General features: G+C 52.7%; 1 protein-coding gene across 4 annotated transcripts; it reads right to left on the bottom strand.

Moving 5' to 3' along the window:
* Nucleotides 1–7,646: 7,646 nt before the first annotated feature.
* Cbx7 (chromobox 7) lies at nucleotides 7,647–27,294 on the bottom strand. 4 transcript variants are annotated; one of them, XM_021652437.2, is made up of 7 exons: nucleotides 26,960–27,287; nucleotides 25,153–25,196; nucleotides 16,450–16,515; nucleotides 13,390–13,456; nucleotides 10,720–11,071; nucleotides 10,244–10,442; nucleotides 7,647–10,019 (listed from the first exon to the last, which is right to left on the bottom strand). In XM_021652437.2, the coding sequence occupies exons 1-6, from the start codon at nucleotides 27,026–27,028 to the stop codon at nucleotides 10,285–10,287; spliced, it is 756 nt and encodes a 251-aa protein (XP_021508112.1). In that variant the 5' UTR covers nucleotides 27,029–27,287; the 3' UTR covers nucleotides 7,647–10,019; nucleotides 10,244–10,284. The 4 variants fall into 4 exon arrangements, with proteins under 4 accessions (XP_021508112.1, XP_021508113.1, XP_060245013.1 ...); XM_021652438.2 differs by having other exon boundaries at nucleotides 7,647–10,439; nucleotides 26,960–27,294; XM_060389030.1 differs by having other exon boundaries at nucleotides 7,647–10,442; nucleotides 13,390–13,494; nucleotides 26,960–27,290.
* Between the last annotated feature and the right edge of the window lie 393 nt (nucleotides 27,295–27,687).

Here is a 27,687-nt window from a genome sequence, read left to right as displayed (position 1 = left end):
GCAAGAAAGGGAGCTGGGGAGGTGGCTTGCTGCTCTTGAAGATCCCAGCACCCTCCTCTGGCAGCTCACAACCGCTCTAATTCCAGCTCCAGGGTATCTGCTGCTCTCTCCTGGACTCTGTGAGCACCCCCCCCCCATATACATACGCATAAGTCAAAGGGGAAAAGGGACAAAAAGTCTGTGGGGGAGTGTGGGACAGTGAGATTATTTTAACTGTGTCCTGTTCCTTCCAAATTTCTATTATGTGTCTCAATAGAATAAGCCAGGCTTGGTGTTATACCCCTGCGGTCCTGTGTGCTGCAGAGGCTGAGGCAGAAGGATCTCAATCAGGTGAAAGGCCAGCCTGGACAACTTGGTGATAGCTGTCTCTGCCAACGAAATGAGCCAATTCGAGCCAAACTCAAGTACAAAAGGCAGGTTTATTGGGAGCAGCTCTCAGGTGGGTCCACTGGTCCCAGGGACCCTGTGCTGGGCCGCTCAGAGTTGTCTGTGGCTACAGGCCCCCAGGGGGCCTCTAACGTCCTCTTCTGGCCTTTTTGGGCCTCTGCACACACATGGCATTCACTGAGCTGGACACATGCGTACACATAGAGAGAAATAAATCTTTTTATAAAAAGATAGCAGTCAATAGGGGCTGAGAGAGGGCTCAGACCCAAGTGGGATGCTCTTTGTAGAGGCTGTAAGTTGAATTCCCAGTATCCACAACCACCTCCAACTCTTGTTCCAGGGTGACCCGACTCCTCTGACCTCCATGGTCACCTATATCATAGGCACAGACTCGCATACACATAATTTATTCTTAGTTTTTTGTTTGTTTGTTTGTTTTTGTTTTCCAGACAGGGTTTCTCTGTGTAGCCCTGGCTGTCCTGGAACTCACTCTGTAGAACAGGCTGGCCTCAAATTTGGAGATCCGCCTGCCTCTGCCTCCACTGTTCCTACATAATTAAATTTATGAAGGAAAAACTATCTGAAATCTCAGACTGGGCTGGAATAGTAATGTTGGTAGCATAAGATGGGCCATGCTTGGTCTAATTTTGTCCGTACCTTGTTTCTCCCGAAGCTGAGAGTGTCTGTGTGACTTAACAGTACCTGTAAGGAGACACCTACTAGGCCAGCATTCTGGTTTTAGACTCAGACAGACTTTGGGCCTATTTGATTAGATGAGATCTAAACTATTTGTGTGTGTGTAATGTGCATTGTATTGGTAAATTGTTGCATGCTAATAGAGCTCTTTGAGAATCTGGCTCTGAAGGCAGGATTGCTCCTTCAGCTTCAGACATAAGCATGTTTATGCCAAATGTCCCCCTCGTCTAGGGATGGACTGGCCCCATAACTGTGAAAGAGAGAAGAGAACTGAAAACAGCTCAAAAGTAAAAACAGAGGATAGGCTAGAATGCCAGCCATTTCCAACAGAGGCTTCTGCTGTTCATCCCACAATAGAAAAGTGTTCAAGCCCTACTTTTTGCTAGATGTTTACGAAATAAACTTAAAGGGCAGCCTTCAATCCCAGGACTCAGAAAGCAGAGTCTCTGTCAGTTCAAGGCCAGCCTGGTCTACAAAGTGAGTTCCAGGAGAGCCAGGGCTACACAGAGAAAACTTGTCTCTGAAAAAACAGAAAGAAAGAAAAGAAAGGAAGGAAGGAAGGAAAGAAAGAGGGAAGCAGAGAAGCCGGGCCCAGTGATGCTCGCCTGTAGTCCCAGCACTCAGGCAGGCAGAGGTAGGTGGTCTCTGAGTTCGAGGTCAGCCTGGTCTACAAAGCGAGTCCAGGACAGCCAGGGCTACACAGAGAAACTCTGTCTCAAAGAACCAAAAATAAAAAAGAAAGGAAGAAAAGAAGCAGAGAAAGAAAGCAAATTCAGATGGCTCTGTCTAGGGCTCTATGACAGAAACTTTCCCAGTTGGTTTTGCTGGATGTTTACTTACTCATTAAACCAAAACTGTGGTTACTGGAGATCATTCTCAGGACCATACAGAACCATAGGGAATCATAACAGATAAAGCAGGGAGGCAACAAGCCTGGGAAAAAAGACTTAAGATGCATACATAATGCAAGGAGGCAGTTTCCCACAATATACAGAGAGCACCTAAAAATCAAACAACACACGGGGGAGGGGCGCAAGGGGCCACACCCCTCCCCGGGATCCATCAGCAAACGTGAAAACCAGTAAGCAGCCCTCATCATACCCAAGCGGCACCTCCCTGTCGGACTCCATCCTTCCTCTCTCTGGAACTGTGGGAGGGAGGAACATGTTTAAGCTGACAGTGTGGGGAGCAGCCTGCAATCACCCTCCACTCAGAACGAAACCCACACCTGCAGGATGCTCTGCCTGCTGACTCTAACATCATTGTTTGTCTCACTTCCTACCATGGCTGGGGGCTCCTCGGACGCCAAGCGGGGCTATTTGGCCTCTGAAGAAACCCAGAAGGCTGAGAATCTTCACTCCGGGTGCCCCAACTAATGAGAAATAGCTGAGCGACAGAGCATGAGCAACCAGCTCCCGAATTCCAGACTTCTGAGGATTGTCTTGTTTTTGTTGTTTGGTTTGGTTTGGTTTTTTGTTTGTCTTGGTTTTTGAGACAGGATTTCTCTGTCTGTATAAGATAGACCTGTCTATCTTAGAACCCACTCTGTAGACAAGACTGGCCTCATACTCAGAGATCTGCCTGCCTCTTCCTCCCCAGTGCTGGGATTAAAGGCATGTGCTATCACACCAGGCCTGATGGACAATTTTTTAAAGAGTTTTTGTTTGTTTGTTTGTTTGTTTTTCCTATCAAGTCAAGGTCTTCTTCAGCTTAGACCAGCTTCAAACTCACCATGGTTTGGTTTGGTTTGGTTTGGTTTGGTTTGGTTTAGTTTGGTTTTGGTTTTTGGTTTTTGGTTTTTTGAAACAGGGTTTCTCTGTGAAGCTCTGGCTGTCCTGTACTCTCTTTGTAGACCAGGCTGGCCTCGAACTCACAGAGATCTTCCCGCCTCTGCCTCCCGGTGGGTACAACCGTGCCATCTTATGTGGTGCTGGGTACTGAACCCAGGGCTTTGTGCATACTAGGCAAGCAGTGTACCAACTGAGCAACATCCCCAGCCCTTAAGACACTTTTTTTCACTTCTCAAAACTCTGGGCAGAACGAAGCCCAGCATCGGAGGTTCAGTGTTTGCCTCCCTGAGGCATGAGACCTCAGTTTCCATGCACCACAAACAGTCCAGGGGACTTGGCCACACTAGCCTGCAGTCAGTCAACAAAGGCCAGGCTGCGAGAGCCAGAAGGCCTTTCTCCCTAGAGGAGATAGTTGGGGGGGGGGCAGCTTGAGCTCACAGCTGTCTGCATGCATGAAGCTCTGGCTCTGATAGTGTTGGCCTGAGAGCCTGTGGGGGAACAGGACAGGTCTTAGCTCTTTTTCTATCACTGTGATAAATAAACACCATGACCAAAAGCAACTCGGGAGGAAAGGGTTTCTTTGGCTTACACATCCTGATCACAGTCCATCAAAGAAGAGAAGCCAAGGCAGGAACCCGAGGCAGGAACTGAAACACAGGCCATGGGAGCATGCTGCTTAGCCGCTTGCTCCCTGTAGCTTGTTCAATCTTCTTTCTGTCTGTCTTTCTTTCTTTCTTTCTTTCTTTCTTTCTTTCTTTCATTCTTTCTTTCTTTCTTCTTATTTTATTCTCTGTGCATCGGTATGAAGGTTTCAGAATCTGTGGAACTGGAGTTATGGGCAGTTGTGGGCTGCCATGTGGGTGCTGGGAATTGAACCCAGGTCCTTTGGTAGAGCACCACTGAGCCATCTCTCCAGCCCCTGGTCTGCTTTCTTATACATCCTAGAGATACCTGCCCAGTGGCGGCACCACACACAAGGGCCAGGTCTCTCACATCAATCGTCAATCAAGGAAATGCCTCACAGGCCTGCCCACAGGCCAATCTGATGGGTGCATTTCCTCAGTAAAAGTTCCCTCACTCCAGATGACTGTGACTTGTGTCAGTGTGACAAAACCCAGTGTGACAGGGCGCCACACTCTTCACCTGTCCTCTGACTGCCCCGAGAAGGTGCAGCGGCATCATCCCTGGTGACTAGGAGAATGCTTCCCAGGGATACATGCCCCACAAGCTGACACTTCCCTTCCCCGCTGGCTATCAGCTCAGACAGCACTTAGAACAGCCTCACTCCCGACGATGCCGTAGCTGGAGTGTGCCAAAAGGACACGGGAACACCGCCAGCCCAGCAGGCACCATAGAACAGAGGCCTGCTGCCCACAGGATGTCATAGGCTGGCCAGGACACCGGGTACCAGTCCCAGCACAGTGAAGCCTGGACGTGAAGACAGCTTCCATCCCCCTTCCACTCTGTACCTGTGATTGCGGATAAGAACGAGCTGGTGCGCCCCCTCTTGGGTGATGTGGGAGACTGCGCTCTGGCCTCCCAGCCCACAGGCACTTTCGAACTCCCTCTCTCCGCCGATTCCCTGTAAAGGTGAGGTGATCTCAAGGTGGCGGGAAGTTCTGGGTGGATTCAATGTGGACAATGCCAGCCCCGGCCCTGTTAATTTCCTCCTCCCTCCCTCCTTTTCAATTCCTTCTCTTTTACCTTTCACTTTTTTTGATTAAAAAAAAAAAAAAAAAAGCCTCACATAGCCCAGGCCGGTTTCAAAATCCCTACATTTCTTGGGCCAGGAGGTGGTGGCCCACACCTTTAATCCCAGCACTCAGGAGGCAGAAGCAGGTGGATCTCTGAGTTCGAAGCCAGTCTGGTCTACAGAGCCTGTTCCAGGACATAGCCAAGGATGATCTTCAGCTCCTTGATCCTCCTACCTCCAAGTATGCAGGGACAGCAGTTATGGGCTACCATCACACCTGGCATTTTCTTTTCTTTCTTTTTTTCTTTTTGTTTTGAGACAGGGTCTATCCTATGTAACCCTCTGACTGAGCCATATTCCCTGTACATCAGGTCAGCTTCAAACCCATAGACTCTGCTTGCCTCTGCTTCCAGAGTGCTAGGAAGTAGTTTGTTTGTTTTAGGTTTTTTGTTTGATTGTCTGTTTGGTTTTTTCAAGACAGGGTTTCTCTGTATAGCTCTGGCTGTCCTGGAACTCACTCTGTGGACCAGGCTGGCCTCAACGTCATAGAGCTCTGCCTGCATCTGCCTCCCAAGTGCTGCATCCACAGCCTGGCTCTTAAAGGCACTCAGTACCATACCTGACTCATACCTGCACTTCTATTTATTTGTTCGTTTGTTTGTTTTAAAAACAGGGTCTCACTCTACAGACCAGGCTGGCCTCAAGTTCATGATCCTCCTGCTTCAGTCTCCCCAACACTGAGACGGCACACAAAGCTCTCTTAAGGCTGCGCTGTAGGTTTGTGACCAGCAGAGAGCAAGCACCACAGAGAACTCCCAGGGAACACGAGAGTGAAAGGTGCGCTGTCCCTCCATCTGTCGACAGCGGGTGATGCCAGCCTCAGTCCTCACCTAAGCATAATGGCACAGCCACAGGGTCGGGAAGCTGGGCAGTGCAGGCTGTGCGACAGTCCAGCAAAGTCTTGCTCTCCCAAAGCTGCCGCAAAGCTATTTAGGGCGACGACTTGTCCCATCTGTCAGAGGCAGGAACTGCTGGCGAGCCCAAAATAATGCTGAGCCTCAAGATGGCCGTCTGCTAGTGTAGTGGCTAGCTGGTCACCCTGGGATGCCTGTTCCTTGAGAGCAGTGGTTCTCAACCAGGGGGTCAAGACCCCTAAGGGGTGACCTATCAGATATCCTGCATAACACTATGATTCATAACAATAGAAGAATTACAGTTTATGAAGCAGCAATGAAATAATTGTATGGTTGGGGGGTCACCACAGCACGAGGACCTGCATTAAAGGGTCACGGCATTAGGAAGGGTGACACAGAGCCACTGCTCTAGAGTGACTACCTTCAACACCTGGCCAGGTTTGGGTGCACATCGGCTAGGTCCTTGCTGCCATCTATGGGCGACAAAACACTGGATTTACCCCACAGGCCTTTCTCTTGCAGCAGCTTTGGTTGTGGCTGTGTGGGCATGGTCCTGAGACTCAATGCCCTAACCCCGTGCAACACTGTCCAGAGCAACTGGCCTATGGGGACAACGAGTTGCAGAGCCCGGAGCAGGGGTGGAGGGTGGGGTACCTGTCTGTGCAGATGGCATCTTTGTAAGATCTAGTACACGTGCCCAGCGAATGCTGCCATGTTCGGGAAATGGCGAGGCCTGGAAGCTAGATGGGTCCTTCATACAGAGGTGTAGACCCTTCTCCTTCTGAGGAAGGGAATCAGGCCTTCTTGTTGCCAGAGGAGCAATGCACGGAGCTACTCAGAACCTGCAGCTGAAGCTCTTAGCCGGGCACTTGTCTCCCAGAATCGGTGGGTCAGACGTAAGAAGCAAAGCTGATACAGTGCTCACCGTGAGGATGCCACTGAGCCTGAGGTCATCCAAAAGAGAGGAGCTTGTTGGAACCTGGGCTTGTCTGGGCAGCCGTATGGTTCCAGTCCCCGGTGGTGACTAAGTCAATAGCAGAAGCATGGCCTGGTAAGATGAGGGTAAGACAGTCGGGCCTGCACTCCTCACACGAATGCCTTGACCAGTGGAAATGCCAGCTGAGGGGACTGAAGGAGGGAGAGGGTGACTGTCCACTGCAACCTTGGGGCCAGTACCAGCTCCAAGGACCAACGGCCATCCTACCAAGAAGCTCCTAAGGCTCTTTGGCTGGAATGTCACAGACCACCTCTTTGGAGAGTCCTGAAGAGTGTGTGTTTACTGTGGGGTTGAGCTCGACAGGGCAATGGGTACCACACCTTCAGTGGCCACCTTGATGTCATCCTGGCTGTGGATGGCTGTAAGGGAGGTCCCTTTGTAGGTGTCAAGGGACAGCAAGCATCACTTTCTAGTCCAGACTCAGCCTAACAGGTGGGTAGTTAGGGAGGCGGACACTCGCACACAGGGCCACCCAGTGAGGGGCTGGCCTCCCACCCCATTCTTGGGACTGGGCAGTGCTGTGTACATCTCCGTCTTAGGCACGACTGACCGCCACTGTCCATAAGTGACCTTAGCGTCATCCCCAAGATGCTCCTCTCTCACAGAACATCCTGGTCTCAGGGGTTACAACTGAGGACACTTCCAAACCTGCTTCTTCTGCCTGTCTCTTTGCAGATATGGTCCAACCAATTATCTGGTGTCCAAACTGGAAACTCAGGTATGACGCTGGTGTGTGCACACACATGACCCACCCTCACACTCAGGGGTGAGTGTCACAGTTCTCCTGCTTATGCCCAGCATAAGCATCTCCCCTATACCGACTGCCCCTATTGTGGTCACTGCTCTCCTCTGGCCAGACAACTCCATCAGTGTGACTCTCCTACTGGTTCCTTTAACCCTGACCGTCCAGCTCCACCCTGCAGGCCACTGAAAAATGGCAAGGCCCACAGAGGCAGTCCCAGCACCGACGACACTGCAGGGGCCCTCCCCCGACACACTAGTTTCATTTCTGTTCTCAGTTCATTTTAACTTGTGGCCTAGAGGATTCGGATGACTGCATGACTTGTCCCAGACCACAGACTACAGCTGGGAGACTTGGGGGTTCAACCTAGGCTGTGGTCCGGGGGGCCACACGGTCGGGACACCGTCAAAAAACAACCGGATGCATAGACGTTTTAAAAATCATTTTAATGTATTCTTAATAATTTCTGCCCCATCTACCCGATAAATCATCTAAATAAATAGATGCTATACAGTCTCTTACCAATGTCAGTACAAAAATAAACCCACACTCTGAACCTGCTGACTCTCCCCAGAACACAATCCCCAGGGGGGAAGGCCCGTGCCCAACTCCTCCCAATACATTCATGTAGTCTGAACAAAGCTCGGAGCTCATTCTGTGCAAAGGAAGCGATCTTGTGCTGAGACCTGGCGGCCAGGTCCGGCCCGCCACTTATAAAGCAAAAATTGATGCCACCTCACTGACACTGAGCTCCTTCCCCAGTGGGCAGGAGGTGGAACTTGGCAATGAGATTACCATCTTACCAGACGATAACCACCCAGCCCAGGAGGGCTCAGCTGTGGCACCGAAGAGTGTCCACACAAGACGTTGAGGCACATCTTCACCCCAACAATCCACAGTGAGGGAAAAGTACCACCCAACCTCTACATTCAAATGGGTGGGGCCAGGGGAAAGATAGGCAGGTGGCTCCCACTGAGTACTGGCCTTGTCGGGGGTTAGTGTGTGTGTGTGTGGGGGGGTAAACTGTCCACTTGGGCATCAGGCAGGAAGCCTGTGTAGCCACTCAAACCTGTAGTCATTCTCCCTTGGAGGCCAGTCCCCAGCAGTCCAGAGCCACAGAGCTGCCCCGAGGGATACCCACCCTAGGCCTCCCGGCTGGTGGGCTTCATAAAAGGGCCATGTGAGAGAAAAGGCCACTGCCTGCTGCCAGAGACAGAAGACAGCTGCCTGGAGCCCCCTTGTCTAGCTGTACGGGTATTTAGTCTCATGCCTGAGGGAAGGGGAGCATGACATCCTCTGGATGCGGACCCCAGTACTATGGGCCATCAAACCCAGCAGCAGAGAAAAGCCTCCACTGCCGCCCCTCACCTTCTGCCCAGGAGCTGGGGCCTCCAGAACAAACCCAAGCTTCCTCCACTCCCAGGCTCCCACTGTCCACTGGGTGAGGGTCCTCCTTATCTCTCCCCTCCCCGGCCCACCCTGACATCCTCGAGGTTCAGATCCCAGGATGGAGGTGAAGCAGGTCACCCACAGCAGACTGGCCCCAAATGGAAGCACTGAGTTAACCCTGGACAGATGAGAATTAGGGAGAGGGGGAAGCCAGGGACTGGAGAAGCTTGAGGACAGAACCCCAAACAGACATGGGGTACAGGCTCTTTGGTTTGGGAATGGGAGAGTCTACAAGTGAGTCACCGTACCCTTGTTCAGGCAGACTCCGCTGCCCTCCCTAACGACACAGCAGAACTGGGGGCTGCTGCGACCCAGCCACACAGGTTCCTATGGTGGCAGGGGGTGAGAGAGCAGTGCGTCCTTGACAAGGGAGGTGACCCTCCTCAGGAAGGAAGGTGTCAGTCTATACGACACCAGTGCAAACTAGCAAGCTGCACCCCTCTCCAGGACCACAGGCTTGTGTAGTCTGACTCACCATACATCAGAGTTCAATCCCCACAGGCATGAGGGGTCATCCTTAGCTGTGCCATTCAGGTTGGGTGGGGAGGGAACACAGAAGACAAGGACTGCCCTGAGAAAGTGGTGGGACACTCCCTCCCTGACTGCCCGGACCCACTGGCACCCATGGGTGCCCAGATGGGCTGAGCTGCAGGAGAAGGTAGAGAAAGGAGGGCTGGGGAGGCTGGAAAGTCACCTGAGTCAGAAAGAATGCGAACTCCTGTGGGAGGAAGTAAGGGCCAAGTGTCTGTGAGCCTGTGCGGAAGCGTCTGTACCTCGTACACCTGAAACCTGGTCCTATCTATGGCTTGGAGATCAGCTGCCACCAGGCCCAGGCCAGGCCAGATCCCAGCTGTTTGCTGACAGCTGCAAACCAAGAGACCAATCCTGTCACATGACATGCGTGCAAGGTGGAGTGAGGGTGCCGTGGCAAGTTCATTTGTGCTGTGAGTTACGCCATGTTCACCTGGTCAGTTTCTAAAGGTGTGCAAGGTCCACGTGGACAGGTCTATACAGATGGGGCAGGTGTGAACACACGCACAGGCAGCATGTGCATACTGGGGTGGCTGGGCATGCTCACAGGCATCGCTACACATGCCAGTGAAGGGGAAACAGCACACGCAGAGGAGGCCTGGTGAGCAGCCTCTTCCCTGGTCCAGGGCATGCCGGCTGTCCTGATCCTGTCCCTGCTGGCCAAAGCCAGCCTCCATGTCCCACCACAAAGCTGGAGTGGAGAGTTCATAGTGAAAGACCCAAGTCAGGGAGCAGGGAAGGGACACCACCCGAAAGGTGGGGTGACTGCTCGAGGTAAGGTCTGGACCTCCTGGGCTCCTCCGACTCCTAGGATCGGCCTCTGAAAGATAACGACAGAGGCGTACTGGGCAGGGTAGCCTGTCCCCATCTGCCCTGGAGATGAGACCCAAATAACACTGGCCTTCCCACCCTGCCCCAGAGGCCACTCTGTAAACAACTCTCATGGAGCAAGGGCAGGGAGCTAGGGTCCTCCCATGCTTTTGCTTTCTGAAGAATAGAATATTTACCCTGCTCCCAGCCCCTCCTGTCTCTGGAATTCCTCACCCAAGCCCCACGGAACACAGTTTAAGAGGGGAAGCCGCTGTTCACAGTTTCCCACTGCGGTCTCGGAAGAAGCCCTCGGCGGCCTGAGCCTCTCGGAAGGTGACGGTGATGGAGTTGGCGGTGATGTCGGTCACGGTAATTTCGCTTGAAGGGAGCATGGGTGTCCAGGGAGGGGGCCCACCGGCCAGGTCTGCTTCTGCTGCAGCCATGGGACAGAGACACAGATGAGGCACAGGTTGGCACTGAGTGGGCAATTAGTAGTGTGTGGCAGCATGCAGCCCATCCCCCATGTCCTTGAAGCTGGATGCTTAGGAGGGTGCACATGTACCTGGCCCAGGGGGTCAGGACTGTAGAGCAGATGAGCAGGGGTCAGACCCAGATCAGTGCTAACTGCTCCACAGCTGTGTGGTCTCCAGGCCCCTCGGACAAGGGTCAGGGACCTTTCAGGCTTTGAGGTCTCAGGATGACCACCTTACCCTCTTCCTCAGGGGACTGCTCCACAGGCTCCCAGTCGCCGGCGGCCTGCAGGACATCTGGGGCTGGTGGCTCCTGCAGGGAGAGCTCCCGTCGATGGCTGTGACTCTCCAGGTGGGGCCCGCGTGGCGGGAACTTCTTGCATGAGAGCCTCAGGTACTTGTGGACCTTGCGTGGCTTGCGGAGCGGGAAGGGCAGGGTGGGCACCAAGGGGCCCTTGTCCACCAGCTCAGCTGCCCCCGCCTTGACCACCCCCTCAGGGCTCCCGTTGCCGAGTGGGCGCATCAGAGAGAAGCAGAGCTTCTCCTTGCCCTTGGCTTTGGGGGAGCTCCGCAGGTCCATGCTGTAGAGCCGCTGCAGGGGCAAGCCAGGGCGGGGCGGGTCAGCCCGCCCCCCACGCAGCACCTCTGCTCACGCTGTAATTCCCCCAGTGTACCCCAGCCTCACCTGTCCCACCTCCACCTCCCCAGTCCGTGGGCCAGTGGCCACACCAGCACAGCCTACCCCTATGCCTGCTGAGCTCAGTCACCCCTCTTGGCCACAAGCACGGGCCTTGTCTCCCCAGGGCTGAGGGTCAGGGCTACAGGGGATTACTCCTTTGATACACAGCAGAGCAGCACACAAGTGTACACACTGAAAACCAACCCAACAGGGGTAGGGGCACAGCACCTGCCTGGCATGTGCAGGGTCTGGGTTCAATGCTGAGTGCTATGCAACATTAAAGACAAAACTAGACTAATGAAGTAGACACGTTACGAAGATTTTTCTGCCTCTTCGGAGAGGGAACCTTGCCTCCCAAGGAGGTCTGAAAGCTGAAACGGCAGCAACTCGGAGACAGACGCCAGGAGCGAAGGGAGCAGCTGCTGCTGCATTCTGGGGACACTCCAGCTTGCAGGATCAGCACCCATCTGCTGCTTGCAGACAGGACATTCCTGGGTCCTGGGAACTGCCCTTCTTGGGGACTGGGTCTCTGCTGCCAAATCAACTTGGTGAAGCAGAGCAGGTTGGCACACTCACACACCTACGGGTTAGAACTCTAGAATGGGGAGTCTGTCTTCCCAACTTTGGGCATGATTGGCACGGCTCCAAAAAGAAAAAAGAAAAATCCCTAGTGTGAAGACCAAGGAAGATCCCACGTTACTCTGGCACACCCTTTTCTGCCACATGCCACCAGAGGCCAAGAGTTTCTAGGACAAGTGGCTGTCAAATGGGGCCATGCGGTCACAAACCATCCAGGCGGAGCGACGGTGGTGATACACGCCGGTCTCACTCCATCCTGCCCGCTGATCGTCAGGCATGCCTGTGCTGGTCACTGGTGGACAGAGGCTGGCGCAGGGGGCCTCAAGGCTCTCCCTGAACCCCAGCCCTCATGGGACTTTAGGCTTTCAAGAGCCACCACAGCATGAAGCTCCTATGGGTCCTCCGTTACCTCACCCTGTCAGCTCCAGATCAGAGCTTGTTCTACAGGCTGTGTAACCCCAGGCAGACCCCACGCCTTGGAACAGGACAACAGGCTGTGTCCGACAACCCTGTCTTTGGGACTTTACTGCGGGGTGTGGCTTCTTCCTTGCTCTTCGATCACCCGCTTGATTCAGAAACTCATGGACACAGTGCGAGGACACCCTCACAGCAGGACCTGCCAACCTCCAGCACTGCCACACTGCCTCGCTGCACACGCCAGCAGCCAGGCTTCCGCCCCAACCCCGAAACATCAGACTGGACCCGAGACGGAGATCACTCTGCAACCAGCCGAGGCAGCACCACCTTCCGGACCCACAGAAACCATGTAACACAGTAACAGTTCCCATTTTCCAGTTGCTGTGGGGTGAGCTGTTACCCGGACGTAGTTGACACGTTTACCGTGCTTTGACATACAGATGGAACGCGTCCACTTGTGATGTGCTGGCTAGCAAAGCTCACTTTCCTTCCTGGGGCCAATTTAGGTCATCCCCACCTAGAAGCAAACCAACCTGGCCACCAGAGAGCCTGAGATAATCCAGCACCAGAACGGCTAAACACACCTGCCCCAAAGATCGTCAAATGCCCAGGTGGGCCTTATGAGATCGAGAACACACACTCTGCCCACACCCTTCCAGGCGGGAAACACTCAGACCTGCCCAAATCACAACTGTGTGGCTTCACACTCTTTCGGCTTCTTTGCCAAGACTTAAGGTATCCTGAGAGTAAGCAGAAACCTTTGCAAGGCAGGAAAACACAAGCTTCATGGCATCTTCCCATCCAAAGAGAACACGGTTTCTAGAAGTCTGCTGTTCCAAGGTCATGTTCAGGATGCTAAGGTTCTCCGGTTCTTGGATTTTGCAATCCTTGCCTGCCACGTTTTCTCAATGCTAAGAGTCTCAGACATTTTGAGTTTAGAGATTTGGAGCATCAAAAAGGCTTATTATTTACAACATTTCAAGTTCCCAAGGATTGCCGATGTCCACTCTTAGGCCCACCGGCGTCCCCTGCCCAGGCTGACTTCCCTGGCTCTAGCTCCACACGTAGCTTTTACCCCATCCCTTCTACTGAAATGTACCCACTGAGTGTCTCACGCCACATATACTGGGTGGTGCTGGGTGGAGTGAGAAAACGGGCTCGAGGGCTAGTGCACATGCAGGTGGGGGAGCCAGGGTAGGGCAGGGGAAGGGAGGAAGCTCAGGGGCGGTGGTTACCTGCAGCAGAAGCCGCTTGGGTTTCGGACCTCTCTTCCTATACCCTGATGCTCGGTCTCTCTCCTCCCTAGGAGTTCGAGGAAGGTGGCAGAAGAAAAAGAGACACTGGTGACATTTAAGGGGAAGCAAGGTGTCTGCCTCAGCCCTCTCCGTTACATGCTTGCCTTGGGAGCGTTGTTGGTTATCCACACTCCTGCCCCCTGCTCGGCGGGGCAAAACCAGTGGGGCTGACGCTCAACTTCTAGGGCTTGAATTTTTTTTTTTTAATTGTTATTGGTTTTCTTTTCTTTTTTTTTTTTAAGATTTATTTATTTATCATGTATACAATGTCTGTGTACATGTACTGAAGAGGGCACCAGATCTCAGAGATGGTTATGAGCCACCATGTGGTTGCTGGGAATTGAACTCAGGACCTTTGGAAGAGCAGACAGTGCTCTTAACCTCTGAGCCATCTCTCCAGCCCCTAGGGCTTAGATTTTACTCTGAAAATGTACAGGTCCTTGCTACACACTCTAGGGCTAGCCACACAGGGTTCTACTGTCTGTGCCACTTTGGGACCCGCTAAGGGCGAAACTCTGTTGTCTGCTCTCAGTGAGCAGTACAGCACCTGGCAACCCAGTTTGCCTTGAGTGTCTTGGGACTTAGTGGAATCTTCAGAGAAAGGAAACTGCCTCATCTAACTGGGGAGGGGAGAAGAGGAGCGCCCTCCTCACGAAGCCACCCTCAACCTATATGACATAACTCAGGATTCCACATGGCAGTGCCAAAGACGTGGGGACACTAGGTATTCTGTCTCAGGCCACCCCACTCATGCTTCCTGTGGCCCCATCACGAAGACCTCACAGACAAAGAAAGAAGGTGGGGCTGGGGGCCTGCTCATTTCCCATTGAGGGTTGGGTGACCTTAGGCCACTTCCCCACCTGGGCTCTCCGTAAACCAGCCCTCTCCAAACGTCTTAAAGTGGTCTTCTTGGCAGGAGCTATCACATCCTTGCCTGCCACCGAACTCCCCATGCTGGGAATGGGCACATGGCCTTGACACTTCCCGCTGCTTTCTTTGTCACACGCCTGGGGCTGGTGGCACACGTCTGTTAATCCCAGCACTCGGGAGGTAGAGGCAAGAGGGTTGCCACATGCGTAAGGCCAGCCAGGTCTACACAGAGAGACGCTGTCTCAGGAAACCGAGACAGTCCACAGAACCCTCTCAGCGACACAACACGAGCGGTTCTCAACCTTCCTAATGCTGCGGGGACTTTAGCACAGCTCCTCGAACTGTGGTGACCCCCCAGGTTGAGAACTGCTGCTTCAGACCAAAGTCCCACCAAGAACTTAGGGAGCATAAGGAACTGTGGGGCAAGCCCACCATCACAATCAGTTATGAGCAGTGATGATGGACCAGAGAGATGACTTAGTAGCTGAGAGCACGGGCTGGTCCTGTAGAAGACTCAGGTTCAATCCTAGCACCCGAATGGCAGCTCACAGACTAACTCCAGTTCCAGGGGCTATGACACCCTCTTCTGCTCTCCAGGGGTACTGCATGCACATACACTCACTCAGGCATTCACACATACACATAAAAGTAAGTATTAAAAAGAACAGCAATCGGGGCTGGAGAGGTGGCTCAGAGGTTAAGAGCACTGGCTGCTCTTCCAGAGGTCCTGAGTTCAATTCCCAGCAACCACATGGAGGCTCACAACCATCTATAATGAGATCTGGTGCCCTCTTCTGTCATGCAAATGTACACGCAAATAGAGCACTCATATGTAAAATAAAAAAAATAAATCTTAAAAAAAAAAAACAAAACACTTAGGTTAAAAAAAAAAAAAAAAAAAAAGAACAACAATCACCAGGCAGTAGTGGCGCTCGCCTTTAATCCCAGCACTCGGGAGGCAGAGGCATGCGGACCTTTGTGAGTTCAAGGCTAGCCTGGTCTACAGAGCGAGTTCCAGGACAGCCAGGGCTTCACAGAGAAACCCGGTCTCAAAAAATAAAACAACAAAAAAAGGAACGTGATGACACATCCTTTGAACATGCTTCCAAGTCTCTGGGGAGAAGCAATATTGTAGCAACGAGGGGCTGCTTAGGTCACGCTGTTGCTGTCCTAGTTCCTGTCTGCAAGGCTCCTAGACAAGGCCCCTAACTGCCCAGACTGGCTTTTGTTTCCTCCTATGTCCAACGACACCTTCATTCCTGTGTCAAGAGATTACTTTAAGGAGCCAAATAAAAAACAGTTTTAAGGACCAGCCACACCCTACGTCCAGCCCACAGGAGGAGGAGGAGAGTGGATCAGCCACAACTCCAGGTGGGCTACAGGGCTGTAGTGAGACTGTCTACAAACAGGCACTGGGGTGGGGGTGGGGACACCATGAGATCTCTCATCTAGTAAAGGGGTTCACTGCTAAGTCTGACAGCCTGAGTTCTATCCCTGGGACCCTATGGTAGGAGAGAACCAACGCAAGCGTCCTTTTAACACTCACACATGCACTGTGGCACTCACGCACCAACACACACACACACACACACACACACACACACACACACACACGATGTAATTTTAAAATGACTCATCTAACTGGGCATTTAGATAATCGCGCACCTATAATCCCAGCACTTGGGAAAATGGATCTCTCTTCGAGGGCAGCCTGGTCTACAAAGCCAGTCCAGGACAGCCAAGGCTGAGAAACACTGTCTCGAGAAACCAATAACAACAACAAAAAAGAGAGCATGTTGTGTGGCACGCTCTGTGGCCCAGGTGGGACCACGGCTGTCAGCAGTCTGCTGAGGGAAGGCCAGAGGCCCAGCCTTCCTCACGTCCCCAGCCTTGCCTGGCCTCATCAGACTTCCTTTATGGACAGGGGAAGTCAGATGCTGCCATTCCCACGTGGGACACATCTGTCAGTGCTTCTGAATGAATCCTCAGCCTGGCGCCAGGAGGCCACAGGAGGTCAGAAGCTGGCAGATAGAGACACCAGCGAGACATGGGAACAGAGCCTGGCTGCCACCACTTCCCCCTGCCTAACCCACCCGGCCCTAAAGACTCTCCAGAACAGGAGGCCCTTACTTCTCCTCGTAGGCCATGACAAGGCGGGGGTCCAGGATGTGCTCCTCTGGCTCCCACGTGCTGTACCTGGGGAGAAGAACAAAAGGTCAGAGCTGCCCTGCCCCATCAGTGTCACAGAGGCTGCAGCCAGCCTGTTGCCCAGCCTTGGCCTGGCCTGTGAAGGCTCAGAGTCCTAGCCTAAGTCTCCAGGAGCTGCATGGCATCACAACTCCCCTCACTCATGCCACACTGTGATCAAGACTCCCACTACAGGCGCCAATTAGATCCAATATCCACCCGAGGCCTAAGGATGCCTCTGTTCCCCATCCCATGTCATGGCAGAGGTTCTGGAGCTACCCTAGGTGGGTTCAAGTCCCAGCTCTGAACCTGGCTAACTATGCAACGTTGAGCTATGTGCTCAGCAGCCCCGTGCTTCCGTGTCCCTCTCTGTGAGGTCCTGACTAAAGGTCTCAGGGCTGTTCACAGTAGTGCCTGGCAAGGAGAAGGGGCTTTGCTACTTTCTTCTTTTTTAATGTTGCTCAACCCCAGCCCCAGCCTGACCAGCATGTCTCCATCAAGCAAGGCCTACAGCCCCTTCTGAGCTTGGCCCACAACAGGTGTCGGTAAACGTCTAGTGATGACAGGTATTTTTTTTTTTTTAAGATTTATTTATTTATTACACATGCAATGCTCTGCCTGCATGTACACCTGCATGCCAGAAGACGGCAGGCACCAGATCTTACTACAGATGATTTTGAGCCCCATGTGGTTGCTGGGAATTGAATTCAGGTCCTCTGGAAGAGCAGCCAGTACTCTTAACCTCTGAGCCATCTCTCCAGCCTAATAATGAGTATCTTATATTTTATTTATTTATTTGGGTTTTTGAGACAGGGTTTCTCTGTGTAGCGTGTGACACCACTGCCCTTAAAAGAAAAATAAAATTTTAAAGCAGTAAGAGGGAACAGTATTAACCATAGCTATGAGTATAAATTTTAATTAATGTGAGGTGCTGATTAAAGGTCTCAGGGCTGTTCACAGTAGTGCCTGTATGGATGGGTGGGCAATGGTGATCCACACACCTTTACTCTCAGCACTCAGAAGGCAGAGGCAGGCGGTAGCTCTGTGAGTTCAAGGCCAGCCTGGTGTAGAAAGTGAGTCCAGGACAGCCAGGGTTATACAAAGAAATGCTATTTCAAAAAAAAAACAAAACCAACCAACCAGACAAAACAAGTATGGATGCCTGCCCAGGTGTAGTGATCCACACAGTGAATTCCAGGCAAGCCAGAACTGCATAACAAGACCCTGCTTCAATTTCAAAACAAAACAAAACAAAAAAAGAAACATAGGTCATGGACCCAACTCTACCACTGCTGGGAAGAGACACTTGCTCATCTATCTGTGTTCACCACTGCTACATTTATGCCTAGGAAATGGAATCAACCTAAATGCTCATCAGGTAATGACGAGAGTGAAACGTGGCACACATATGCAATGGGATTTTATTCAGATGTAAAGAAAAATAAGTTACAAAACTCACAGGAAAACAGATGGAAGTAAAAACATGCTGAATGAAGTGATCCGCACCCAGAAAGACAAACAGCACGTTTTCTCATAGATGCAGCCTAGCTTCAGATGCGTAGACCTGTGCTGATTTGCAGTTTGTCTGTAGAGGTCAGGAAACCAGAAAGGTCCCATGAGACGGGGGGGGGGGGGGACTTTGAAGTTGGAGAGGAAGAATGGAACAGGTGTCATGAAAGTAGAGTAGAACGGCAGAGCAAAAGGGCTGAAGTTGGGATGAGAGCAGGGACCGGGGAGTTAATCAAAACTATGGATGTATGAAAAGTCTTGTGGAAAACCCACTAATCCGTGAGCGAAGTTTTAAAACACAGGGGTTGGAAAGATAGCTCAGCAGTTACGAGCACATGCTGTTCCAGCGCCCTCTCCTGGTCTTCTTGGGCACTTGCACTCATGTACATACCACACATATGCACATGATAATAATAATTATAAATCATAGTTTTTAAAAGGGGTTTGAGGGTTGGTAATAAGGCTCAGCAGGTAACGGTACTCGCTGCCCGGCCTGACAAACTGCGTTTGATTCCTGATACACACCAGGCACAGACAGAACTAAGTTATCCTCTAACCTTCGCACACGTACACCATACACACAAAGCAGTATTTTTTTTAAAAAAAAAATATTAACTGGCCGGGCAGTGGGCATATGCCTTTAGTGCCAGAACTCGGGAGGCAGAGGCAGGTAGATGTCTGTGAGTTGGAGGCCAGCCTGGTCTACAGAGTGAATTCCAGGACAGCCAGGGTTACACAGAGAAAACCAAAAAACAAACAAAAACAACTAACTAAAAACAAAACAAAGAAACATGATTGTGAAAAGAGGCACGCTGCATTACTGGACACTGCTGCTCCCAGGAGGCACAGGTGATTAAATAAAAATCTCAGTTCCAGACATGACGTGGCTCCTGGTGAGTTGTTGGGTAAGAAGGCTTGGGGCTCAAAACAAAGCATGCTATTGTCATTGCTCTTGGTTGCCCACCAAAACTAGGTGGCAGGACCGTAACGCTGAAGATGCCACATATTTTGATTCTAGGACATAGATAAATCAAGCTGCAACCGAGTTGGGGCTTCTTATTTGTTAGTTTTCATAGTTCTGGAAGGAGCTATGGGGGCTGCCGTGGAAAAGTCACTGATAATCCCACCCAGTGGTGAACCTGCTTGCTAGGCAAGATGCCGCCAATGGTGCAAAAAGAGGTATAAATGTTAAGAAAGTAACCAAGTGCTTTCTGAGTCAATTTGAGGCCTACTCTGTAAGAGAAAATTTATGCCTGTTGCTATAAACCTGGTTAAAAGCCAATGGAAGAGAAGTCATAGATCCTAGAAGGGAACCTCTTCCTCTTTTTAAAAAAAAAAGATTTATTTATGTATTAATTAATTAATTTAATGTATATTTTTAAAATAATTTATTTTATGTGCATTAGTGTGAAGTTGTCAGATCCCTTGGAATTGGCGTTATAGAAAGTTGTGAGCTGCCATATGGGTGCTGAGAATTGAACCCGGGTCCTTTAGGAAGAGCAGACAGTGCTCTTAACCACTGAGCCATCTCCCCAGCCCTCAACTTAATGTATATTGATTAATGTATATTGCTCTGTTTTCATTCACACCACAAGAGGGAATCAGATTCCATTACAGACGGTTGGTTGCTGGGACTTGAACTCAGAACTTCTAGGAAGAGCAGTCAGTGCTCTTAACCGCTGAGCCATCTCTCCACCTAGGGAGCCTATTTCTGTTGATTTGCTAAAGGGACACACTGTCACACTGCCTTTTTTTATTTGTTTTTATTTTATGTGCATTGATATTTTGTCTGTATGTATGTCTGTGTGAGGGTGTCAGATCCTGAAGTTACAGACAGTTATGAGCCACCATCTGAGTGCTGGGAATTGAACCTGGGTCCTCTGGAAGAGCAGTCAGCGCTCTTAACCACTGAGCCGTCTCTCCAGCCTCCATCAGGTTGCCTTCTAATTATATCCTTACAGACATAGATCAGTACTGTTGTCAATCTTAGAGAAGCAGGTTTTTTTTTGGGGGGGGGGGGTTGTTTGTTTGCAGTGGGCAGAATTAACGCTGCCTCAAAAATGGTCAACACGCTGAGAATACGTAAGTTTTGAGGGCTCAGCCCTAAATGGGACATCTATGCTACCCCTCCCCCACAGCGCTCAGGTAACATCACAGAAGAGCATGCAGACCGTGCAGGGGCGAGGGATGAGGGGTGCTGCGAGACGCCGTTCTGGACACCCCGTGGCTATCACACTCAACTCACAGCAGCTGTGGTTATTTGCACAAGCTGGAACCTGCCACCGTTCCAGGGAGGGACACACATCTAGACCCCCTGCTGAGAAACCCAGGGCAGTCCATTGCTGCTGGGAAAGAAGTAATTGTTCTTCAGGGTGTGGCCGCTGGTGCCTGTGACCCAGTAACTAACCCCACACCCTGCATAAGCAAGCAACTGCAATTAAACTCGGTGAATATTTAATTTAAATAATAAATTTAAAATATAAATATGTATTACGTGTACACACACACACACACACACACACACACATTGGACATGCTGGAAACAAAGAAAGGTTCCAGAAGGAGGGACTAAAAGGGAAATGAAAGTTGAGTCTGGTGGTGCATACCTTTAATCTCAGTACTCCACAGGCAGAGGCAGAATTTCTGAGTTTAAGGCCAGCCTGGTCTACCGAGCAAGTTCTAGAACAGCCAGAGCTACACAGAGAAACCTTGTCTAGAAAATAAAACAACAAACAAAAACAAAGCAACAACAACAAAAGGGGACTGGAGTAAATATGATCACATTTAGGGAGTGGAAAGATGGCTTAGCAGTTAAGAGCACTTACTGCACTTACAAAGGACCCGAGTCAGTTCCCAGCACCCACTTGGTGGCTCACAAGCACCCATAACTACAGTTCTAAGGGATCTGATGCCTTCCTCTGGCACTCAGGCGGGGCACATACATACATACATACAAGCAAAAACATCCATATGTATAAAAAAATCATAAAAATTCAATCTTTTAAAAATACATTATACACACATGAAATTATCAAATAAAAATGTGATACCACATATATAAAGTGTATACAAACACACACACACACACATGCATTTGTTTTTTTTCAAGACAGGGTTTCTCTGTGTAGCCCTGGCCTCCTGGAATTCACTCCGTAAGACCAGGCTGGCCTCGAACTCAGAGATCCATCTCCTCAGTGCTAAACTTTTTTGAATGGAAACAAGGCCATGTTATGTGAATCAAGCCAAGGTCCCCCTGGAGAAAGAAGACAAGTGGGTGGGAATGTTCATGGGCAAGGAGAAAGAAACAGAGAGACACTCTCAGAGCTATAACAAAACAAAACACTTCTCTTCAGTCTCAGGGACACTGGACCAGGAAGAAGGGCAAGCTGCCCAGACACAGAACTCTTCCTTCTCCTCCCTGTTACCATTCAGTTCACATGTGGGATGCTGGGCTCTAGCGGTTCAGCCACGAGCATCACCGGCCCGGAATGCATGCTCTTCCCCTGTCCAGCAGCCAGCTTCTAACTATCCTTAAGAGCCAGAGTCTTGTGGTTTCCCTTCCCAACTGGCACAATCCCAGGGGCCACTGCCTCTCAGAGCTTCCGGCACAAGCCTGCCCCAGGCGTTCTAGGAAAGCTACTGAGCTGACCACCACCAAAACAGGTGGAACTCACTGCACCCTCACTACCTGCTCAGCCTCTCTGGCCTGCTGCAGCTGCTGTGTCTCCTGGTGAGTCCCTACCGTTTTCTGCACCTCAGACACTCATCTGAAAAGCAGCTGGCCCCACTGTCTGTCAGAGCAAGTGCAACAGGCTACACTGAAGACCGTCCCCCACCCCCATATTTCACCAAGGCATATTCCGAAATAATCACTACTTCAGTTTACACAAGGAGAAACAGCGGCACAGAGGTTAAGGAACTTGCCCAGGGTCACCTCCTGGGTTCCCCACAGGCGGAAGCATCTCTGGGGTAGGATCACCGCTTAGATCCAGGCCCTTTAAGCCCTGACAAACGATAGAATTACAGAAAAGGGCAGCCAGGATCCTGGAACCAGGTCCCAAGGCAGAGAAAGAGAGCAGCAGGAGGGAAGGGTGTGGGAGGACCGCCAGGCCCTGAAGTGAAGCAGCAGGGTCTTGAAGAGGGTCCAAACCCGGGCTGCGAAACGCCGCCGCACTTATCTGATGCACACAGAGCACCGCGCTTGCGCACGCACGCAAGCACAGGGTGAGGGCGCGAGCTCAGATCACTGGAAACCCATTCGGGCGGGCACGCCTGCCCGCTGGAGATAAACATGGCCACGTGACCCTCGCCCCGCCCCTGCCCCACAGCCCAGTAAACAAGCTCGGCCGAGGCTCCGGGGCTCACTACGCAGCACCCCGCGAGCCGGGTCAGGCGACTGGGGTGGGTCGCAGCACCCCTGCAAGCCGGGTCGCTGGGCCCCGGCCTGCCGTTCCGGAGTGGGGGAGGGGACTGCTATGATGTATGCAGAAACTGGGCGAGCCGGAGCCACGCGGAGCAAGGCCGGCGGCAGCTCCACAACTCCAGTTTTAACCGCCCCAACTGCTGAGCCTCATTCTAACGCGGGTCTCCCGGTAATCCCTTAACTTTGGGTTGTGAAGATTCCATGTGTTATGCCACAAGACTCGCATACTTGAGTGTGGCACACAATAAAATCCAAGAAGCGTTCATTAAACCAGCTTCGGAAGCCTAGAGTTGCAGGCTTGGCTGCCAGGGCTAACCCACGCTCTTGGGCCTATGGAGGAGGCACCCTGCTCTGTACCTGACTGCCAGGGTGCACGGGTGACTCCTTCACTTACACTTGAGGAAATGGAGGCATAATGGAAAGAGTTTTGCCTTGGGGCACGGCTTGTCAATCACAGCCAACGTTGATAAGGCTGCAGCACGATGGTCTGGCACCAGAGAGCTACAAGACACTGGGACCCCTTTGGTAGTGTGTGCCAGGGCTAGGTCAGAATCTCATCTGAGCTTCTGTACCCCACACAGGGCTCTCACACTCGCAGCTTGGAAACTGACATTAATGAAGCTCCAAGGAGCAGTCTTTCTGAAAAGATGCATTCGGGGAAAGAATGAGGGTCTCCAAGATGGGGGAGCAGCAGGGTACTGGGCAGGGAGAGGCGAAAATGGACCCGAGGGTCTCCGAGGCAAACAGAGCACCTGTAATAACACCCTCTGCCCAATGGCCCCAGAAGATCCAAGAGTTCCCCTCTACCACATTCACTGGGAATTTCTTGCTGGAGAGAAAATGGACAGAAACAAAATGGCTCTGCAGTGGCCAGGCAAGGGTACCTTCCTGTCACTATTACCTATCCTGACCTAGCCCTGAGGAGAGTAGCTACAAAATGGAAGCATCTCACTCTGGTCCAAGACTCCCAGGCCAGACAACGCCCACTCCTCACACTTTCTCAGCCTCTGCTCCAAGTCAGTTCCCTGAAACCCAGCTGATAGGAGGCCCTGGCCTTATACCCCCCTCTCCAAGTGAGGTGGGGCTGCCAGGCTGCTGGACCTGCTTCACACAGGCAGCAGGCATCATATGAAATGGGTATTGTGCTGTGGGGATCGGCAGTTATGTTCCTGTAATGACCTCCTCTGAGCCTCAGTTTCTTCACCAGAAATGACAATATTATTCTAAGGAAACTAAGCTCCTATGTGGAATGGATTCTTTCCTTCCAACAGGAAAACACAGCCTACAGGCCCTCCAGGTACTGTCAGTCCACTCCTAGAACAACTGGTTTTATGAGAGGCTTTGGGGGTTAGTATTTGAAGACTAGCAAAGAGTGGGGAAGGACGCGCCGAAGGGCTCACAAGTGCCAGATGGGCAGCCAACTTATGTCCAGCAGCAAAGGGGGCAGCAGGAATGGTTTCCAAGCCATCTAGTCAAATGGCTTTGTACAGAAACAGGAGGGCTGTCAAGGTACTAGCTCCCCTTCTCCTCAGGGAAGCTATGGGCGTGCACAGCAAAGCTGAGCCCTGTTCCGGCCATTGGTTGTTTCCCTTCTCCCTTGCTCCCTTTGCCACTTTGCCGAGGCCAGATGACCACTAGTGACCAGTGGCAGGGCTTTTGGGAGTGGAAGATGAGGTAGAGGAAAGGGTAGACAATGTGTTATCGACATGTTGGTCACCAGTACAGCACCTGGGTGGATGCCTGTGGTCCACCCTGAACCAATGCCCAGCCTTTCTTTTCACCTTGCCATGCTAAGTAGCCTGTGAGAGAAGCGAAGACCTAGGCCACTGAACCCACTTTGTAGAGGAAGAATCTGAGGCACCGATACCCCAGGACCCAATCACAGGTCAGTCCTCCACACCCCCAATACACACACACACTCACACAAGAATAAAGTAAGTTCCAGAGGCTGTCAGCGCTATCAGGAAAGCAAAGGGGCTTCCCAGCAGCCGGGTCTTTAGGAGGCAGGGCAGAGCATTCACAAACCAATAGAGAGGCCCTGAGGCTCGCTCGTTCCCATCCCCCAACAACTCTGCTGGGAGGTGATTGGTTGGTGAGAAGGTTCCTGATGAGGCTTCAGCACCAGAGGTCTATAGGCTATGCTAGTCCCTTAGCCCACAACACTAGAAAAGAATACTGGAAAGACAGAGGAGAGGTCTGAAAATGGCCAGGCTGAGTGCAAGTCCCGGCACTGCCTCCCCCTGCTGTGTGACCTTCGGAAAGTTAGAGTCTCTGTTTCATCACCTGAAAAGCTCAGAATCACAGCTACTTAAAAAAAGAATGCCTGGTAACTTCTTACTCTGTGGACAAAAGAGTACCATCCAAATGCAAGACGACCCAGGCTCGGCCCCTCCCTAAACTGACTGCAGCAAGGACTGGGGATCCATTGCCCAAGGTTCCCCTCTCACCTACGCACTGGACCTGCTGCCCCACATAGGGAACCTCTTCACCTGGCCAGCAGCCATTTCGGATGCCAAGATGCTGGGCCGTCGCTCCCATGGCCAGAAGTAGGAGGAGGGGATGAGGGGACAAGCATGACAACCCTTAGCAGGGGGGAATTGAGGCCTAGAATAGCTGGTGACTTAGTAAGGCTTGCTGTTCAGTCATCAAAGCAACAGGCGCTGAAGCCAGCATGGGGAGGGGGTGATGGGCAGAGGACACACAAAGGAGCTTACTTGGGGGGCCATCCTTTCCACTTCACCAGATATTCGACTTTGCCCTGGGAAGAGAAAAGAGGAGATGGAGTGAGGTACACACTCTACAACCCGCAGGACAATAAAGGCTAGAGGGCCCTCCGCAACAGTACAGCACCCCCAACCCGTGGCCCTCAAGGCTGTCAACCCGGAGTCAAATCCCCCCAGACTCTGGCTACTGCGTGCCCATCCCACAGCCCTCCCTGCTGCAGCACGGGAGGGCATCTGATCCCAAATATCCCTGGAACCCAACAAATGGGCTCATGCCATAGGGGGAAACTGAGACCACATGGGAACAGGCATGCACGGCCACACACAGCGGAGGAAGTCCCAAGCCAAGACTGTGATTCCTCACTTCCAGAGAAGAAGCTACCGGAGACCCTAGCTCTCCTCTCCGGGAGAGGCTGCCTGGCAGGACCCCATCGAAAGATGGCAGGTCTTCCAGCTGCTAGCGACTAGTCTCAAGGGAAAGGGGTCTTCGAGGGTCCAGTCCACCCCATGCACTAGGTGAAGCATCTCCACATGAGAACTGTGAGGAGAATTTGTAGTACCTCCTCCCAGATCGCCTTGCCGAAGCTTCCCTCCCCAGCACCACACGACGTGCGATGGTTCTCTATGAAAAGCACCTAGTCCAAAGGCATATTTCCTCATTCATCCTGCCACCGTGTCCTCTACCAGAACGCCAGCTCTGAGAGGAGGGAGCTTTGGGCTCGGAGCGGCACCTGGAACACGCTGCAGCCTCAGTATAGATTTGGAGTGCTGAGTTGAACGAATGGGGCGTTCCCTCTTTGACCTAACCCTGTGCCCTGTTGGAGGAGATGGTGGCTATCCCTGCTTCATTCAGTCTAGTACCCTGGAAAGGCAGGGAAAGAAAGCAGCCCTAACCGCTACAGCCCGGCCCCAAACCCCTGAGGATCCCCTTCAGTCAAGTGGGAGAAGGTGGCTTCCAGGAGCCTCCCACTGAGTTGCAGAAGAAAAGGGAAGGGGACCTTCCGTAGGTCCAGGCGAGGAACTTTTTCCATGCAAGTGCCAGATCCAAGTTCACCCTCAGCAAGCACGTGCACAAAGAGCTTAGACTTGAGGTCTGGACCGGAAACTCCAGGCTGAGGTGTGTGGTCCTGAGCGCGGCAGAACCGCCTCCTTAAATCTCAGGGTGTGTGTGGAAGGCCAGGGCAGAGAGGGGGAGGAGCTCCGGGGATGCCCCAACAACAGTGGCCCAGGCTTCGGTGCGGCACCCGGCTGGTAGGTTGGGGGAGGGGAGGAATGGAGGAGGAGAAGAAAGGTGTGCCCTGAGGGGTTGGGATCGGGAAGGTCAAAGTCCAACAGGAAAACTTCAGAGGCCGCGGGAGACTTTTCCAAAGCTCCGCTGCCAACTTCCAAAGACTTGGTACAAAAAAAAAAAAAAAAATCCAGAGAGCCGAGTTCGAGATTTCACTTTGACCCTAACGCACTAGCAAGTTGCTTCCTCAACTTAAGCTTCAGTCCCCTGGAAACTGAGTGGAAAAGGGGACGAGGCGGAACGGAGCTCAGAATCTCTAGTCCCATCCTCATCTCCATCCCGGGTGGCCTCGGATGCAGCAGCATCTCCAGGTTAACAACTCCGAGCTCCACTGGCCCTACCAGGGCGGCGGAGAAAGTGGGGGAACGGGCTACGGAGCCGGCCGGGCACCGCAGGGTCCCCCAGGTGCGCCCCGCACCGCTCTCCGCGCTGCCCGGCCGGGAGGGGGCGGTGCTGGGGAGCGGGAGGCGACCTCGCCGCGTCGCGGGAGCCGCCCCCGAGCAGCCTCACCTTCCGCACGCGCTTCTTCCGGATGCTCTCCACCGCGAACACCTGCTCGCCTATGGCTGACAGCTCCATGCGGGGCGGCGGGCGAGTGGGCCCGGGGTCGGGCCGGGCCGGGGGTGGAGCAGCGGGTCCGCGGCTGCTGCGCGCGAGGCTCGGGCCGGCGGGGACCCCGTCAGGCTCGGCGGGGCGCGCACGCGCACGCGCGCACACCCCCCAGCGCTCCCTCACGCCGCCGACGTTCCATTTTTGAACCTGCGCAACGTTTTCCTCAGCGCCAGGGAGCGGGGGCGCGCGCGAGAGAGAGCGCGCGCGCGCGCGCGGGCCGGCCTCCCAGAGCGCCCGGAGGGTCAGCTCCGCCCCTCCGATGCCGGGGCCACGCCCCCTCGTCGCCGGGGCCACGCCCCTCTCCCTAACCCCGCCTGCCGGCCAAATTGGGCCGCTGGCAGCGGGTCGGATGCTCCCGACTTGATTGGAGGTTGGTGTCCGGGCGCAGTGGCCTGGGATCCGCTCCACCTCGCTCCTCGGCTTCTGGGCTGGATAGGATCAGTCTGGCCACTCGGGAAGTCCGAAGTGGTGCGGCCCCGAAGCCTGTAAAATCTCAGCGCCTGGGCAGCTGAGGCAGGAGGATCAGGAGTTCAAGGCCAGCCTGAGCCCCGCGAGACCCTGTCTCCAATAAATGGTTGGAGAGACGTGGCCGCGTTTAGGAGCGCTTGCTCTGTCAGAGGACCTGG

Source organism: Meriones unguiculatus, chromosome 8 (assembly GCF_030254825.1).
Source record: "Meriones unguiculatus strain TT.TT164.6M chromosome 8, Bangor_MerUng_6.1, whole genome shotgun sequence".
NCBI classification, from domain to species: Eukaryota; Metazoa; Chordata; class Mammalia; order Rodentia; family Muridae; genus Meriones; species Meriones unguiculatus.
The sequence above is the reverse complement of the archived record's forward strand: the minus strand, read 5'-3'. Positions and strand labels throughout refer to the sequence as shown.